Source organism: Rhinolophus sinicus, chromosome 17 (genome assembly GCF_057876585.1).
Source record: "Rhinolophus sinicus isolate RSI-liver-muscle chromosome 17, RSI-T2T, whole genome shotgun sequence".
NCBI lineage: Eukaryota > Metazoa > Chordata > Mammalia > Chiroptera > Rhinolophidae > Rhinolophus > Rhinolophus sinicus.
The window spans coordinates 108,458,366-108,474,160 of NC_142517.1; the positions used below are offsets into that span (position 1 = coordinate 108,458,366).

At 40.0% G+C, this 15,795-nt stretch overlaps 1 protein-coding gene across 4 annotated transcripts in view; it reads left to right on the top strand.

The window, feature by feature from the left end:
* Positions 1–15,466: 15,466 nt before the first annotated feature.
* Positions 15,467–15,795, top strand: part of GK5 (glycerol kinase 5) — a 91,120-nt gene continuing 90,791 nt past the window's right edge. The window contains exon 1 of one of the 4 annotated variants that reach the window (XM_088794455.1): positions 15,467–15,745. In XM_088794455.1, the coding sequence (XP_088650581.1) occupies positions 15,584–15,745 (162 nt within the window). In that variant the 5' untranslated portion in view covers positions 15,467–15,583. The remainder of the gene's footprint in view (positions 15,746–15,795) is intronic. The other 3 variants (XM_019753590.3, XM_074334071.2, XM_074334064.2) reach the window with 3 other exon arrangements.

Genomic DNA, 15,795 nt, shown 5'->3' on the forward strand with positions numbered 1-15,795 from the left:
CCCAGCACAAGTAGCAACTGACCTCAACTTGCATTGTAACTTCCATCAGGTGGCCCAAAGCCTGGAATAAGCAGTGGCCAGGTTTGGCCTGAAATATAGCTTCAGCTAAGTGGCTATAAGCCTGGCACAAATGGCAACTGGCGTCAGATCACAGTGTCACCTCTCCCAAGCACCTCCAAGCCCAGTACAAGTAGCGCCCAACTGCACATCTCTTTGAAACTCTCACCAGGTGGCCCCAAGTTGGGCACAAGCAGCACCTGACCTTGGCCTGCATGGGCAGCACACCCAGTGAGCAGCTTCAGACCACACGAGAGTACCACCTAATCAGCTCCACAAACAACGCACTCAAAACACAGGCCTGGCTGGTACCAGAGCTCTGCTAAAGTGTCTCCTGCTCCGTGGGGTCAGCTACCACAAAACAGCTCATCCACTGTAGTCATGGCCAACCCTCACAGCCAAGCAACCTGAGGGTCAAACCCACCTACTGACATGCCAACAACAATCAAGGACTACCTACAATAGGAGGGCACACACAACCCACACAAGGGGAAACCCTGGACCACCCAGCTCAGTGACCAAAAAGACTGTGCCATTGGTTTCCACAGGACATTTTCTATGCAAAACCACTTTGTCAAGATTGGGAGATGTGGCAGATCTACATGGAACAGAAACAAACACAGGGAGACAGCCAAAATGAGGAGACAAAGAAACATGTCAAAAATGAAAAAACTTTAAAATTTTTCAAAAAAAAAAAAAAGAACTAAATGAAATGGAGACAAGCAATCTCCCAGACACAGACTTCAAAACACTCATTATAAGGATGCCCAAGCAACTTGGGAGAAGGTGTAATGAACCTCAGTGAGAACTTCAACAAAGAGCTAGCAATCATAAAAAATGAGACAGAAAACATAGAAAAGAACCAGTCAGAATGGAAGAGTACAATAAATAAAACGAAAATCAACAGATTAGATGAAACAGAGGATAGAATAAGCAGTCTCTAAGAGAAGTTAGCAGAAAACACCCAATTGGAACAGCAAACAGAAAAAAATGAATTAAAAAAATGAGGATAGTTTAAGAGACCTCTGGGACAACTTCAAGCATAACAACATTAGCATCATTGGGGTACCAGAAGGAGAAGAGAGAGAACAAGGGATTGAAAACCTATTTGAAGAAATAATGACAGAAAACTTCCCTAACCTGGTGAAGGAAATGGATATACAAGTATAGGAAGTGTAGAGAGTCCCAAACGAGATGAACCCCAAAAGCCCCATAGCATGATACATCATAATTAAAATGCTAAAAGTTAAAAACAAAGACAAAATTTTACAAATAGAAAATGAAAAGCAGTTAGTTATGTACAAGGAGACTACCATGAGACTATCAGCTGATTTCTCAAAAGAAACTTTGTAGCCCAGAAGAGATTGGCACAAAATATTCAAAGTGATGAAAAGCAAACACTTACGACCGAGATTAATCTGCCCAGCACGTCTGTCATTGAGAATTGAAGGAGAGATAAAATTTCCCAGACAAGAGAAAGCTAGAGAGGTTCACCATCACTAAACCACTACTGCAAGAAATATTAATGGAACTTCTTAAAATAAAAAAAGAACAGATCAAAAATGCAATTAAGAAAATATAGAACTGAAAAAATATCTCTGACAAAGGCAAAAACTTAGAAAAAGCAGAAATCTACTATTAATAAAGCTAGTACAAAGGTTAAAAGAAAAAGTAGGAAGATCACGTGTAATTACAACAATAAATTAAGGGATACAAGCAAGCACAAAAGATGTAAAAAACAATGTAAATGTGGAGGGGATGAGTAAAAATTGTAGTGAGTTTAGAACGTGTACAAACCTACGTGACCATCAAATTAAAATAAGCTTGGTATATATGAAGCACATGGTAACCATGAACCAAAAATCTATGAGATAGACAAGAAATACAGAGAAAGAATCCAAACGTAACACTATAGAAAGTCATCAACATACAACAGAAGAGAGCAAGAGAATAAGAGAGAAAAACTACAAATGTAATGACAAGAAAAAAAATTAAAATATGAATAATAAAATGGCAATAAGTACATACCTATAAATCATTAATTAACTGTAAATGAATTAAGTGTTCCAATCAAAAGACATAGGGTGACTGAATGGATAAAGAAACAAAACCTGTACATACAAGGTCTGACAATTAAGTTCGCAAACTTGCCACTGTGCACTTTCATTGGCAGCACTGTACAAAGAGCTTGGTAAGGTTTCATAACCCTGGTACATCAGTATCTTACATCTGTGTTCGTGTCAGCGTGTGGCGGTGTCTTGCTGAGTGGCATTCATTATTGTTGTTACGTGTTTTGTGTGCCATCACAAGAATGTCTGAGCTTGAATTAGAGCAATGAACAAATATTAAATTTCTTATTAAATCTGACAAGAATGTAAGTGAAATCAAGGATATGTTAGTCCAAGTTTACGGGGATAATGCCATGAAGAAAACGGCAGTGTACAAATGGATTAAATGTTTTTCTGAGGGGAGAGAACACACCACTGATGAAAAGAGGGCAGCCAATAACGAGCAGAACTCTAGAAAGCATTGCAATAATTCATCGAATTGTATGTCAAAATCATAAGCTGACTGTGCAGAGCTTAGCAGGCCAAGTAAACATTGATAGAGAACAATTAGAAAAATGCGAACTGAAAATCTTGACATGAGAAAGGTGTGTGCAAACATGGTCCTGAAGGAGCTCACGAATGAACAAAAGCAGAGGTGAAGTTTGTCAAGATCTTTTAGAGAGGCAAGACGCAGTTTTGGGTCATGTTGTCACTGCTGATGAAACATAGGTGTACCAATACGACCCTGAAACAAAGCGTCAAAGTACACAATGGAAGTCAGCCAATTCTCCGTGACCATAAAATTCCGAATGTCCAAATCAAGAGTCAGAACAATATTGCTAACCTTTTTTGATATCAGAGGGATTATTCTTTTTGAATTTCTACCAACTGGACAAACAGTTTACCAAGTTTACTATTTGGAAGTGCTGAAAAAGGCTGCGTGAAAAAGTTAGATAAACACTACCTGAAATTTTCGCCAACAATTCATGGCTCTTGCATCATGACAATGCACCAACTCACACAGCACTGTCTGTGAGGGAGTTTTTAGTCAGTAAACAAATAACTGTATTGGAACACCCTCCCTACTCACCTGATCTGGCCCCCAATGACTTCTTTCTTTACCCAAAGATAAAGGAGATATTGAAAGGAAGACATTTTGATGACATTCAGGACTTCAAGGATAATATGATGACAGCTCTAATGGACATTCCAGAAAAAGAGTTCCAAAATTGCTTTGAAGGGTGGACTAGACACTAGTGTTGGTGCATAGCTTCCCAAGGGGAATACTTTGAAGGTGACCATAGTGATATTCAGCAATTAGATATGTAGCACTTTTTCTAGGATTACTTCACAAACTTAATTGTCAGACCTGTGTATGTTGCCCATCAGAGAGCCAATTCAGATCAAAATTCACACATTAACTGAAATTTAAGAGTTGGAAAAAGGTTGTCATGCAAATGGAAATGGAAAAAAAAGCTGGGGTAGCAATACTTATATGAGACAAAATAGACTTTAAGACAAAGCCTGTAACAAGGGACAAAGAAGGGCATTTCATAGTGATAAAGGGACTATCCAACAAGAGTACGTAACTTTGGAAACATTTAGGCACCCAACATAGGAGCATCTAAATATATAAAGAAAATATTGATGGACATAAAGGGAGAGATCAACAGTCATACAGTCATAACAGGGGACTTTAACACCCTACTGATATCAATGGATAGATCATCCAGACAGAAAATCAAGTAAACAGTGCCCTTAAATGAAACATTAGATCATATCGATCTAATCTACATTTTTAGAATATTTCATCCAAAACAGCAGAATATATATTCTTTTCAAGTGCACATGGAATGTGTTCCAGGATACACCACATGGTAGGCCACAAAACAGGTCTCAATAAATTTAAGAAGATTGAAATTATACCAAGCATCTTCTCTGATCACAATGGTATGAAACTAGAAATCAATTACAAGAAGAAAACTGAAAAACACAGAATCATATGGAGGCTAAATAACATGTTATGAAACAATGAATGAGTTAACAATGAGATCAAGGAAGAAGTCAAAAGATACCTTAAGAGAAATGAAAATGAAAACACAATGACCCCAAAATCTATGGGTCACAGCCAAAGCTGTTCTAAAAGGGAAATTGTTAGCAATATAGGGTTACCTCAAGAAATAAGAAAAATCTCAAATAAATACTCTAAACTTACATCTAAAGGAAGTCAGAAAAGAACAAAAACAGCCCAAAGTGAGTAGAAGGAAGGAAATAATATAGATCAAAGTGGAAATAAATGAAATAGAGACCCCCCACACACACACCCAATTTTTTTTAAATCATTGAAACCAAGACCTCATTCTTTGAAAAGAGAAACAAAATTGATAAACCTTTAGCCAACCTCATCAAGATAAATTGAGAATGGCCTCAAATCAGTAAAATTACAAATGAAAGAGGAGAAATGACAACAAACACTACAAAACTGTAAAGAATTACAAGGTAATATTATGAACAATTATATGCCAATAAATTGGACAACCTGGGAGAAATGGATAAACTTCTAGGAACACAAAAATTTCCAAGACTGAAGCAGGAAGAAAAAAATATCTGAAACAGACCAGTAACTACTAACAAAATCAAATCAATGATCAAAAGACTTCTGGATCAGATTGCTTCACAGGTGAATTTTACCAAACATTCAAAGAAGAATTAATATCTATCTTTGTCAAACTATTAAAGAAAAAAAAAAATGAGGAGGAAGGAAGGTTCTCAAACTCATTTTACAAGGCCCGCATTACCCCGACAACAAACCCAGACAAATACACTACAAATAAATAAAATTATAGGCCAATGTCCCTGATGAACACACGAGATCAGACAATTAAGCTCGCGAACTCATCCTAGAAGAAGTGCTACATACCTCATTGCTGAATATCACTACGGTCACCTTTAAAGTACTGCCTTTGGGAAGTTATGCACAGATGCCAGCACCTAGTCCACCCTTCAAAACAATTTGGGAACTCTTTTTTCTGGAATGGCCATCAGAGCTGTCGTCGTATTACCCTTGATGTCCTGAATGTCATCAAAATGTCTTCCTTTCAATATCTCCTTTATCTTTGGGTAAAGAAAGAAGTCACTGGGGGCCAGATCAGGTGAGTAAGGAGGGTGTTCCAATACAGTTATTTGTTTACTGGCTAAACGCTCCCTCACAGATAGTGATGCAAGAGCCATGAATTATTGGTGAAAAGTTCTGGTTGTCTTTGTCTAACTTTTTCACGCAGCCTTTTTCAGCACTTCCAAACAGTAAACTTGGTCAACTGTTTGTCCAGTTGGTACAAATTCACAATGAAGAATCCCTCAGATATCAAAAAAAGTTTAGCAACACTGTTGCAACAAGTTCACATACTTAGTTGTCAGACCTCATAGATGCAAAAATCCTCAACAAAATATTTGCGAACCAAATCCAGCAATACATTTAAAACTTCATACACCATGATCAAGTGGAATTTATTCCTGGGATGCAAAGCTGGTTTAATATCTGCAAATCAATTAACGTGCGACAACACATAAACAAAATAGTGAATAAAAATCATATGATCATATCAATAAATGCAGAAAAAGCATTTGACAAAATCCAGCATCCATTAATGATTAAAAACTCTCAGCAGGGTGGGGATAGAGTGAACATATCTCAACATACTAAGGACCACATATGACAAATCCACAGCTAACATCATACTCAACTGTGAAAAGCTAAAAGCGTTTTCCTTAAGATCAGGACTTAAATAACGATGTGTGCTTTCACTACTTCTACTTAACACAGTATTGGAAGTATTTGCCACAGTAATCAGTTAAGAACATGAAATAAAAAGCATTCAAATTGGAAAGGAAGAAGTAAAACTGTCATTTGCAGATGACACAATACTATATGTAAAGAAAAATAAATACTCTCCTCCCAAATTATATGAACTAATAAATGAATTCAGTAAAATAGCAGGATACAAAATTAATATTCAGAAATTGGTTGCACTTTTATACATCAATAGCAAATTATCAGAAAGAGAAATTTATAAAAACCAATCCCAGTTACAATTGTATCAAAAAAGAATAAAATACCTAGGATTAAATTTAACCAAGGAAGTAAAAGAATTGTACTTGGAAAACTATCAGACACTGTAGAAAGAAACTGAAAAAGATACAATAAATGAAAATATTATTTGTGATCATAGGTAGGAAAAATTAACATCATCAAAATGTTCATACTACCCAAAGCAATCTACAGATTCAATGCAATCTGTTTCAATATACCAATGATATTTTTCACAGAACTAGAACAAATAAGCCTCAAATTTATATGAAACCACAGAAGACCTCGAATAGCCAAAGCAATCTTGAGAAAGAAGTACAAAGTTAGAGATAACATGCTACCTGATAGCAAGCTATACTACAAGACTATGGTAATCAAAACATGATACTGGCATAAAAACAGACACATAGGTCAATGGAACCAAATATACAGTCCAGAAATACACTCACATCTATATGGTCAATTAATCCATGACAAAGGAGGCAAGAATATAACAGTGGGGGTAAAGACAGTCTCTTCAATAAATGGTGTTGGGAAAACTAGATAGATACATGCAAAATAATGAAACCAGATCTCGTTTTACACCATATACAAAAATAAACTCAAAATGGATTAAAGACTTAAATGTAAGACCTGAAACCATAAAACTCTTTGACATCACTCTTAATATTTTTTTGGCTATGTCTCCTTCGGCAAGGAAAACAAAAGAAAAAATAAACAAAGAGGACTACATGAAAGTAAAAAATATTTGCACAGCAAAGAAAACCATCAAGGAAACAAGAAGACAACCTACTAAATGGCAAAGATATTCACCAATGATACATCTGATAAGGGATTACATCCAAAAAATATACGGAATTCATACAATTTAACACCAACAAAACCGAATAGTCTCATAAAAAAATGGGCAGAGGACCTAAATAGACATTTCTCCAAAGAGGACATACAGATAGATGGCCAATAGACATATGAAATGATGTTCAATATCACTTATTATCAGGGAAATGCAAATAACAAACACAATGAGATATCACCTCACACCTGTCAGAATGGCCATCATCAATGAATCAACAAAGAACAAGTGTTGGCGAGGATGAGGAGAAAAGGGAACCCTCGTGCACTGTTGGTGGGATTGCAAATTGGTGCAACCACTAAGGAAAACAGCATGGAGGTTCCTCAAAAAATTAAAAATAGAACTACTTTATGACCCAGCAATCACACTTCTGGGTATTTATCTGAAGAAATCCAAAATACTAATTTGAAAAGATATATACAACCCTATGTTCATTGAAGCATTGTTTACAATAGCCAAGCTATAGGGGCAACTTAAATCTATCAATAGACAAACGGATAAAGAAGAAATGATAAATATATACAACCAAATATTACTCAGCCATAAAAAAAAAAAAGAATGAAATCTTACCATTTGTGACAACATGGATGGACCTAGAGGGTATTATGCTAGGTGAAGTAAGTCAGAGAAAAGACAACTATTAGGTTGGTGCAAAATTAATTGCGGTTTCTGAAATTTTTTTTAACCTTTTAAACCTCTATTACCTTGGCACCAACCTAATACCACATGAATTCACTGATGCATGGAATCTAACAAACAAACAGATGAAACAGAAACAAACTCATCGATACAGATGTTGTCAGAAAAAACTCTAGCTTATCAGGGAAAGCTTATAAAAGTTTATTTGAGCCAAACTGACGACAATTGCCAGGAAGCAAAATCTCAATGGATTGAGAAAATGTTTCGGAAAATGGTTGTTTTGCAACTTATTTTATACATTAGAATCAAAGGAAGAGGGTTACATGAAATCTATTGTTGTAGATAAAGGGTGTGGGAGAAAGCAAAGCGGGGAAATCTATGGGATTGGATAAAATGTAAAATGGAGAGATAGTTAATAGTTCACTTTTTACAGCACATAGAGATGAGGGACAACAATGAGGGATTCTGTAGTTTCCTGCTCTGGTGTGGTGGGTTGTGCCTCCTGGGGGTTCTGGAAAAAGGGATTACTCTGACATTCCAAGGGTATGTTATCTAAGATGCAAAAAAGACAATGGGCAGGCTCACTTAAGGTAAAGACTGATCTTTGTCAAGGAAGCTACAGACTAAAGGTGTGACTTTCCACCATGGCCCACCTTAGTTAGGAATTTTTATGTTCACGCCATCGTATGTGGTTATTTTCAGGCTCTTAAACTTGTCAGGTTTAACCTGTGGCACCCTTTCTGTCCTCACAGAGGACAAACTGATGGTTGCTAAATGGGAGTGGGGTTGGGGAGCTGGCTGAAAAAAGTGAAGGGATTAAGAAGTACAAATTGGCAGTTAAAAAATAGTTACGGGGATGTAAAGTACAGTATAAGGACTATAGTCAATAATATTGTAATAACTATGTATGGCATCAGATTGGTACTAAACTTATAGGGGTGATCACATCATAAGGTATATAAATATCTAATCACTATATTACTATGTTGTATACCTGAAACTAATATAATGTTGTATGTTAGCTATAATGAAAAAAAAGTTTTTAAAAAACACCTCCAAAAACCATCATCATCATCATCATCAACAACAACAACAGATAGGTTAAAAAACAAATAGAAATTCTAGAACATGAAAAAACACAATCAATTAAAAAACTTAATGGTTAGACCAAAGAGACATAACTCAAGAGAGGATAATTAGATTTGAAAACAGCTGAGAAAGTTACCCATAATGCATCACAAAGTGACAAATAAATGGAAAGTATAAAAAAAGAGCTGTTAAGAGATAAGAATAGAATGAAAAAATAAAACATACCTAAAAGGTAAGTAAGAAAAGATAAATTGGTTCAGTTACTTATGCAAAAAGAAAAAGGACAAACCAGAGATTAATGAGATGGATTACCTGCAGGGATGAATGGTACTGTTACAGAGAAAGTAGGAGTGGGACAGGGAGAATGACACTCTCTCAATATACCTTTTCATTTTGGAAACATGTCAATGCTTTACATCTCAAAAAAAAGAAAGAAAGAAAAAAAGAAGAAGAAAAGAAATAAAGGAAGGAAGGAAGGAAGCAAGAAAGGAAGAAAGAAAGAGAAAGAAAGAAAGAGAGAAAGAAAGAAAATCAATAAGCCTGGGGTAAAAACCAAAAATGAGATGCAAACAGAAAAAAATAGAATCTTATTTCAAATGAATAATGCAACCACTCTTAATGGGGAAATAAAAACAATTAATTCAAGAAATATTTTACTGTCTGCTCTCAGTCTAAGCAAATATTGACCTCTAGATAGTAGACTTCTTTTTCATACAAGCATGGGTTAACAATTCTAAAACTGATTTATTTATATTCTAGGATTGATTGAATTAGTAAATATATATGATAATGGGAACAAGATTTCTCACTGGCAGACAAGAAGGGAGTTACAAATACAGAAAGGGGAAATACTGAATGAATCCTGTTCTGTTGGAATGAAACTGGAAGTATAGGTATAAACTTGTGGTTTTATAGATAGGTAGATGGACGGAAATATAGGGAGATGTAAAAATAGATACATATGTGAGTATGATAGGACTTGAGAATGATACTCCAGGAGCAGTGATACTCTAGCACACCGATTTTGGTTTCTAAATTTCCCCTCATAAAGGAACCAGAGCCTCATGGAGAAATGGCTGATTCCCGAACTGGGGTAGGGTAGATATAGGATGGGCCTAGAACATCTGCTGTGTCTGAAAGTAAGAAAGTCCACACATAATAACAGGGGCAAACAGAAAGGACACAAGCGCCAGATTGAAGAGGCTCTTACCAGCCAAATCTAGGACAAATCTGATCATCAAAACAATGAAGATAATGAATTATATATAACCATTGACTATAATAAGAATCCATGGGTCTACATTTATATAAACAAATGAGAATAGGAGAAATTTTTCCTTACCATAGAAAAAGCAACTAATAAATGTAGAAAGAATGATGGAATGGAAAAAAAAAAATCACCATTTAGGTAACCATCTTAATAATTGATTAAGACAAGAACTATAACTATCACATTGTTTTGTACACCTGAAACTAATAAAAAAATATGGATGCTAAAATCATCGGGTGAAAGTTTGAAGTGTAATAGGATTATTTACATAGTCCCAATATAGATGTGTGTCGTGCGCGGAGGCCTTCTCGCCGCGCCATCTTTCAGGCGGGGCGGCCTGCGGGGTCTCTGGTCCCGCTCCCCACACAAGAACGCAGGACATGGTGAGGCCGAAAAGGAACACCCACGGAGCCATAGGTAGGGGAGTCATACCACTATGGTCTCACTGGAGGCTGGGCCCACCAGACGCGTGACCTGCCCTCCGCCTTTCCGCCAACCTACCGACCGACGACTCTCCTCCACTCTCTCGACTCTCCTCTTCCGGTCTCCTCGGCCCTACGTAGTTGCAGCAGTTATACCAGCTGCCAATTGGCTAACCGGCCACAGCCGACGGCCATTCACCACCCGAGCCAGCACCCGTCCACGTGAGGCCGAGAGCCTGTAAACTACTCTCTGGGGCTCTGTCCCCACAATGTGTCCTTATAAGAAGTTATTAATTATAAAAGGGATTATAGCAAATGTACAATGAAGAAATCTGGCTGACATACCTTGACATCACCTTGACCAATTGACGTCATGTATGTGACAAATAGATACCACATACCTCCTAACATGATGTACTGAGGAGAAAGGCTGGGACTAGTGTGAAGCAAGCTAGGCACCTAGGGTTAACTTTGTATTTTCATTAAGCTGAGAATGACTATCGCCTTAAAGTTTGTATACTAGTTGCCTTCTTTATCTTACCCTAGTCTCAGCCTTGCTGAAAAGAGCACACCACTACTTTTGTGCTATTCTGGCCAAAATGCATAACCTGAATCTAATGATGAGGACACATCAGACAAACACAAAATAGAGGACATTCTACAAAATAAATGGTCTGTACTCCTCAAAAATGTCAATGTTACTAAAGAGAAAGACTGAGCAATGGCTCAAATACAAAGGAGACTGAAAAGGAAAACATGACAACTGAATGCAACACATGACCCAGGATTTTCTGTAAGGGACACTATTATGACAATTGGTGAAATCTGAATAAGATCCCCAGATTAGCTAATAATATTGTGTATGATGATTTTGTAAAAGAATATACTTGCTTTTAGGAAATTCTGACTTATGTGTTTACGAGCAAATAGGCATCATGCCTGAGACTTTCAAATAGTTCAGAAAACAGTATGGTAAGTAGATAAATAGGAAAAGATAAACTACAAAAGTGCTAAATGTTAATGTTTGGAGAATCTGGGTAGAGGGGATATAGGAATTCTTTGTGCTATCTTTCAACTCTTCTGTAAGTCTGAAGTTGAATCAAAATATTTTTTTAAATTAAATATTGACCAAGAGTTCCCTAAGGAGAGAATATGAACGATGGGAAGAGGCAACGTCTACAAAGAACATTTTCCAAAGTTGAAGACCCAGGTCCTCACACTAAAGAATCACAGTGGGATGTCCCCAGTAGGATAAATTAAAATAAGACCACACCTAGGAAGACCAGAACACTGAATGTGAACAGAAACTTAAACTCACCAGAGAGACAAGATAGAGTACCACAAATTAGTGAGAACTTGACTGGCAGCAGACTTCTCATTAGAAATAACAGCTAGAAGCCAACGTAACAATATTTTCAAAGTGCAGAGAGAAAACAACTGCCAAACATCTAAAAAACAAGAATTCTGTGGTATTTGGGAAGCAAAGAATGCCAACAGAAGCTAAGCGATATGTGGGGAGGGGTTTCTTTTTTTAATGTGGTTTATTCTTAGCCAAAAGGCTGAAATCTTTATTATTGAAAACTCAGTAGTGGTAATGGCCAATTTCCTTCTGAAGTACCATTGTTTACTTTGGATTTTTAATTGCCTTATACAATAATTCTAAATTTTCCTCTAAAAACAAAGTTTTATTTGTATCCACAAATTAAAAAAATGGTTTTCAGCCATCCTCTAATGTGGTTTAAGTCTTAACTCACAATACTCATTCGAGATTTTACAACGTATAACATCCCTACTTGAATAAAAAAGGCTTCTGATCATGAGTGAAACGGGATGACTGAGATGAGAAAGGGAAGTAGAATGCTCTTCTTAAACAATGGCCTCTCTTTAGAACTTCCCCGCCTCTGGGTGTTCAAAAACATAAAAGCCAACTTAACAAACCTGTGCATTATGTGGTTCCTTCCCCTCCCACATTTACAGATAAGCGAGTGAATGAAAAGATTTCCTGTCACTTAATACACTTCAGGAGGAGAGAATTAAGAGGTGGAGTATTGAGCCTGCTCAAGTTTCTGACACTGGATGCCCCTTAAGGGCATGGAGATGGGGCAGATACCTGGGCTGGTGTGGCAGGTGTGACTCTGGTTTCCCTTAGATTAGATGGTAACTCTTTCTAAGACTGCCAGCAGCTCAGCTAGGAAGAGGCCACGATTTCTGCTGGGGGCCCCCTCAGGGTTTAGAGGGGCCTTGTACCTATTCAGCACCCTCCTTGCTAAGGCTGGAAGAAGCCTTCCACACATGCTGGCAACAATGCTGTGGGGTTTGTGAAGAGTAATCAGTGGCAGGATAAGTTCGTGTTTACCTCTGGACAAAGTTGATGTTTCAGGCACTCTAAAGAACCACTGTGTAGAGGAAGACCTGTGCTTTCATCATGTGCTAGCCACACAACCTTGAGCGAGCTGTTATTCCCTCCTGTGAAAACACTTTCTTTGGGTTCTGGAGAGAATTAAGTGATAGAACATATAGGATTGTACATGTAAGTTGTGGGGACAGAGCCCCAGAGAGTAGTTTACAGGCTCTCGGCCTCACGTGGACGGGTGCTGGCTCGGGTGGTGGATGGCTCGGCTGTGGCTGATTGGCTGTCGGCTGCGGCCGGTTAGCCGATTGGCCGCTGCTGTGGCTACGGAGGAGAGCCGAGGACTGCCGAGCAGAGCCGAGCAGAGCCGAGGAGAGCGGAAGAGGAGAACCGAAGAGAGCGGAAGAGAGGAGAGGAACAGAGTCCAGAGGAGAGTGGAGGAGAGTCCTTGGTTGGTCGGTTGGCAGAAAGGCGGTCGGCAGGTCGCACGTCCGGTGAACCCAGCCTCCAGTGAGACCGTGGTGGTATGGCTCCCCTACCTATGGCTCCGTGGGTGTTCCTTTTTGGCCTCACCATATCCTGCGTTCTTGTGTGGGGAGCGGGAGCAGAGACCCCGCAGGCCGCCCCGCCTGAAAAATGGTGCGGCGAGCAGGCCTCCGCGCACGACAAATGGCGCAGCGAGCAGGGTCTCCCGCACGACAAAGTACAATTGCCATGACTGGCATAGCAGTTATTCATGTGACTTCCTTCTTTCTGACAGATACAAATTTCATATTTCCCTTTATGCTTTATTTGCTAGGAAGCATGTAACTAAGTTTCTGTTTATTTGTTTTGAGTTATGAAGTAAGTAGTCTGGGTTTTCTAGTATAGTTATTCTACCTTTCAATTTCCAGTTTTCCCCTTGATTTCGGTCTGACCCAAAGTCCTCTTTTATTTTCAGATCTGGGGTATCAGGCCTGAGAATTTGAAGTTCTTGGTTTTCATTCCTTCTGGTTTGACTGCTTCAGGGAGTGAATGGGCTTAATGGCAAACCCAGGCAAGGACCTCAATGGAACATTGGTGAAGAATAAGCAGGGGCTGTATTTTAAGTTGGCTTAGATGAGAGAAGGCAGTGCTTAAAACCATTACTACTCAGAGTTGTGTAGGGCGGACTGACATGATCTCAGGTGATGTCAGTATTCACGGGGTTCAGAGGAGTGAGTTGGGGTGTATAGAACTCGGAGTGGGTGCAAGGCAGCATTCCAGAGTACCACTGTGGGGCGGAGGAGAGCGCAGAAGAGGGAGTCCAGGCCTTGAGAAAGAAGGAATTTCTGAAGACTATATAAGGGTGGGAAGGATTATGGTTTTATGAGACCTGAAGCTTATATAATTTTGGGGCCCACTTTCAGGAAAAAAAATACAAAATTTATTCACTTTTGCAAATACTATAAAGCACAGCACTCTGAACAGTTTGTCAAGGTTCTTCTCAGGGCCTTGGCAGGGGCCCATGCAAGTGAGGGACAGGAAGTGTAAGCTTCATTAAGTTCATGGTATGTCCACCTCCGTCCCATTGTGGTATTCAGGCTAGAGCTCCAGGCACAGTCAGGAGTGGAGGTACAGATCAGGAAACTGAGGCAGGAGCCCAGTCCAAATCAGGCTAGGCTCATAAACAAGGGTGAAGCGAAAAGAGGTAGCTTGAGGTGCATGTGGATGTCCAGGGCTCAGTTGTGGTATTCCAGATGCCAGACTGAGTGCAGCCAGCGCAGCTCCACACCTCCCTTACACATTGGAAGGGCTGCCGTGGTGGTCACATGACAACACGCCCAAATTAATCGCAGAGATTAGGAAGGGCTCATTACCCTCTGTGTTTTGTGGCCAAGTCAGGCAGAAGATGAGTCTGATAGAGACTTGCACATATTAATCTGTTTACTGAGTAGGTACTTTGTGTCTTGGAGGAAAAAAGACCAAGGTCCCATCTCTGTCCTCAAGGAGCTCACTGTCTAAAAGATGGCTGACATCTAAACAGGTTATACCAGTGTCACAAAGGAAATGACCTGTGGCCACCAAGAGCCTCTGAGCGCTGGAGGACTGTCCTGGTTTCAGCATAGAAAAATCCTTTGTTTCAAAAAACTCCTCAGGGCAAACCGGGACAGTTGGTTACTGTGGGTGGGAAAGGCAGTGACTCGTTTTCCTAGAGGTAGAAGGGCACCTGAGGGCTGCCTTCCTCATTGTGCTATGTCATTTAACAAGTATTTATTGATGTATTTAGCAAGTATTATATGTGCAAATTTACCAAGTTTTCTGGGGAGAGAAGTCTTGCGGGGAAACTCAGTTTATTAATAAATACTCTCGGCCGAATTTTCAATTTTTCACGTCACTACTTTTCTTAATAGACTCATAAAATGTAACTAGGGTTAAAAGAAACGCACGCACTGTTTCAGGGAGCTTATGAGGGAAATAATTAAAACTAAGGGTTAGGTCAACGCCAAAAGCGGGCAGCCCTTGGAGGACCAGGCCGGGCCGCTCTGCCAGGACCCCAGGGTTCGACCTCCAAGCGCCCCACGCGGCCGCCCCACCCGAGCACGCGCCTCGAAAAGCTCACTGCGCAGCCGTGACGTCACGGCGCCGGGGCGGGGCCCGGGGCAGGGGCGGGGCCGCCTCCCGGATCTGGCGGAGGGGGCGGGCCGGGGGCGGCGGCCCGGCGGGGCGCGCTTGGCCGCAGAAGTGCTGGGGTTTGTAACGCGCCGGCGGGAGAGGCGGCTGCGGGAAGAAGAGGCTTGCGGGGCGGAATGCCTGGGCTGCCCACCGTCCCGGAGCGGGGGCCCGCGGAGCAGTGCGCCCCGGAGACCTCGCGCCCAGGCTTCGTGCTGGGGCTGGACGTGGGCAGCTCAGTGATCCGCTGCCACGTCTATGACCGCGCGGGGCGGATCCATGGCTCCAGCGCCCAGAAGGTGACAGGGAGCGGGCGTCGGGGCCGTGGGTCGGGGTCGCATAGATTCCC